We start from the raw sequence: 306 nt of genomic DNA on the forward strand, positions 1-306 counted from the left end.
GAGCGGCGGGCAGTGGAATCACATGCTGGGCTACCTGGCGGCGCTGGCCAAGGCCTGCTTCAACGGCAACATCGAGCTCTTCGTCTTCTTCAACGGCGCGCTGGAGAAGGCCCGGCTGCACGAGTGGGTGAAGCGCCAGGGCAACGAGCGCCAGACAGCGCAGCAGATCGTCAGCCACGTCCAGAACAAGGGCACGCCGCCGCCCAAGGTCTGGTTCCTGCCGCCCGTCTGCATGGCGCACTGCATCCGCCTGGCCCTCATCCGCTTCCACATCAAGGTGAGCGGCCCGGCCCGGCTCCAGCCCCT

General features: G+C 67.6%; 1 protein-coding gene across 3 annotated transcripts in view; it reads left to right on the forward strand.

Moving 5' to 3' along the window:
- FAM120A (family with sequence similarity 120A) overlaps positions 1-306 on the forward strand; it is a 93,424-nt gene that overhangs the window by 261 nt on the left and 92,857 nt on the right. For all 3 annotated transcript variants that reach the window (XM_019505044.1, XM_019505045.1, XM_019505047.1), the window contains exon 1: positions 1-277. This exon is cut by the window's left edge and continues 261 nt beyond it. In XM_019505044.1, coding sequence (XP_019360589.1) covers positions 1-277 — 277 coding nt within the window. The remainder of the gene's footprint in view (positions 278-306) is intronic.

This window comes from Gavialis gangeticus, unplaced genomic scaffold, assembly GCF_001723915.1.
Source record: "Gavialis gangeticus isolate Ggan-Ray unplaced genomic scaffold, GavGan_comp1, whole genome shotgun sequence".
Classification (NCBI taxonomy): Eukaryota; Metazoa; Chordata; order Crocodylia; family Gavialidae; genus Gavialis; species Gavialis gangeticus.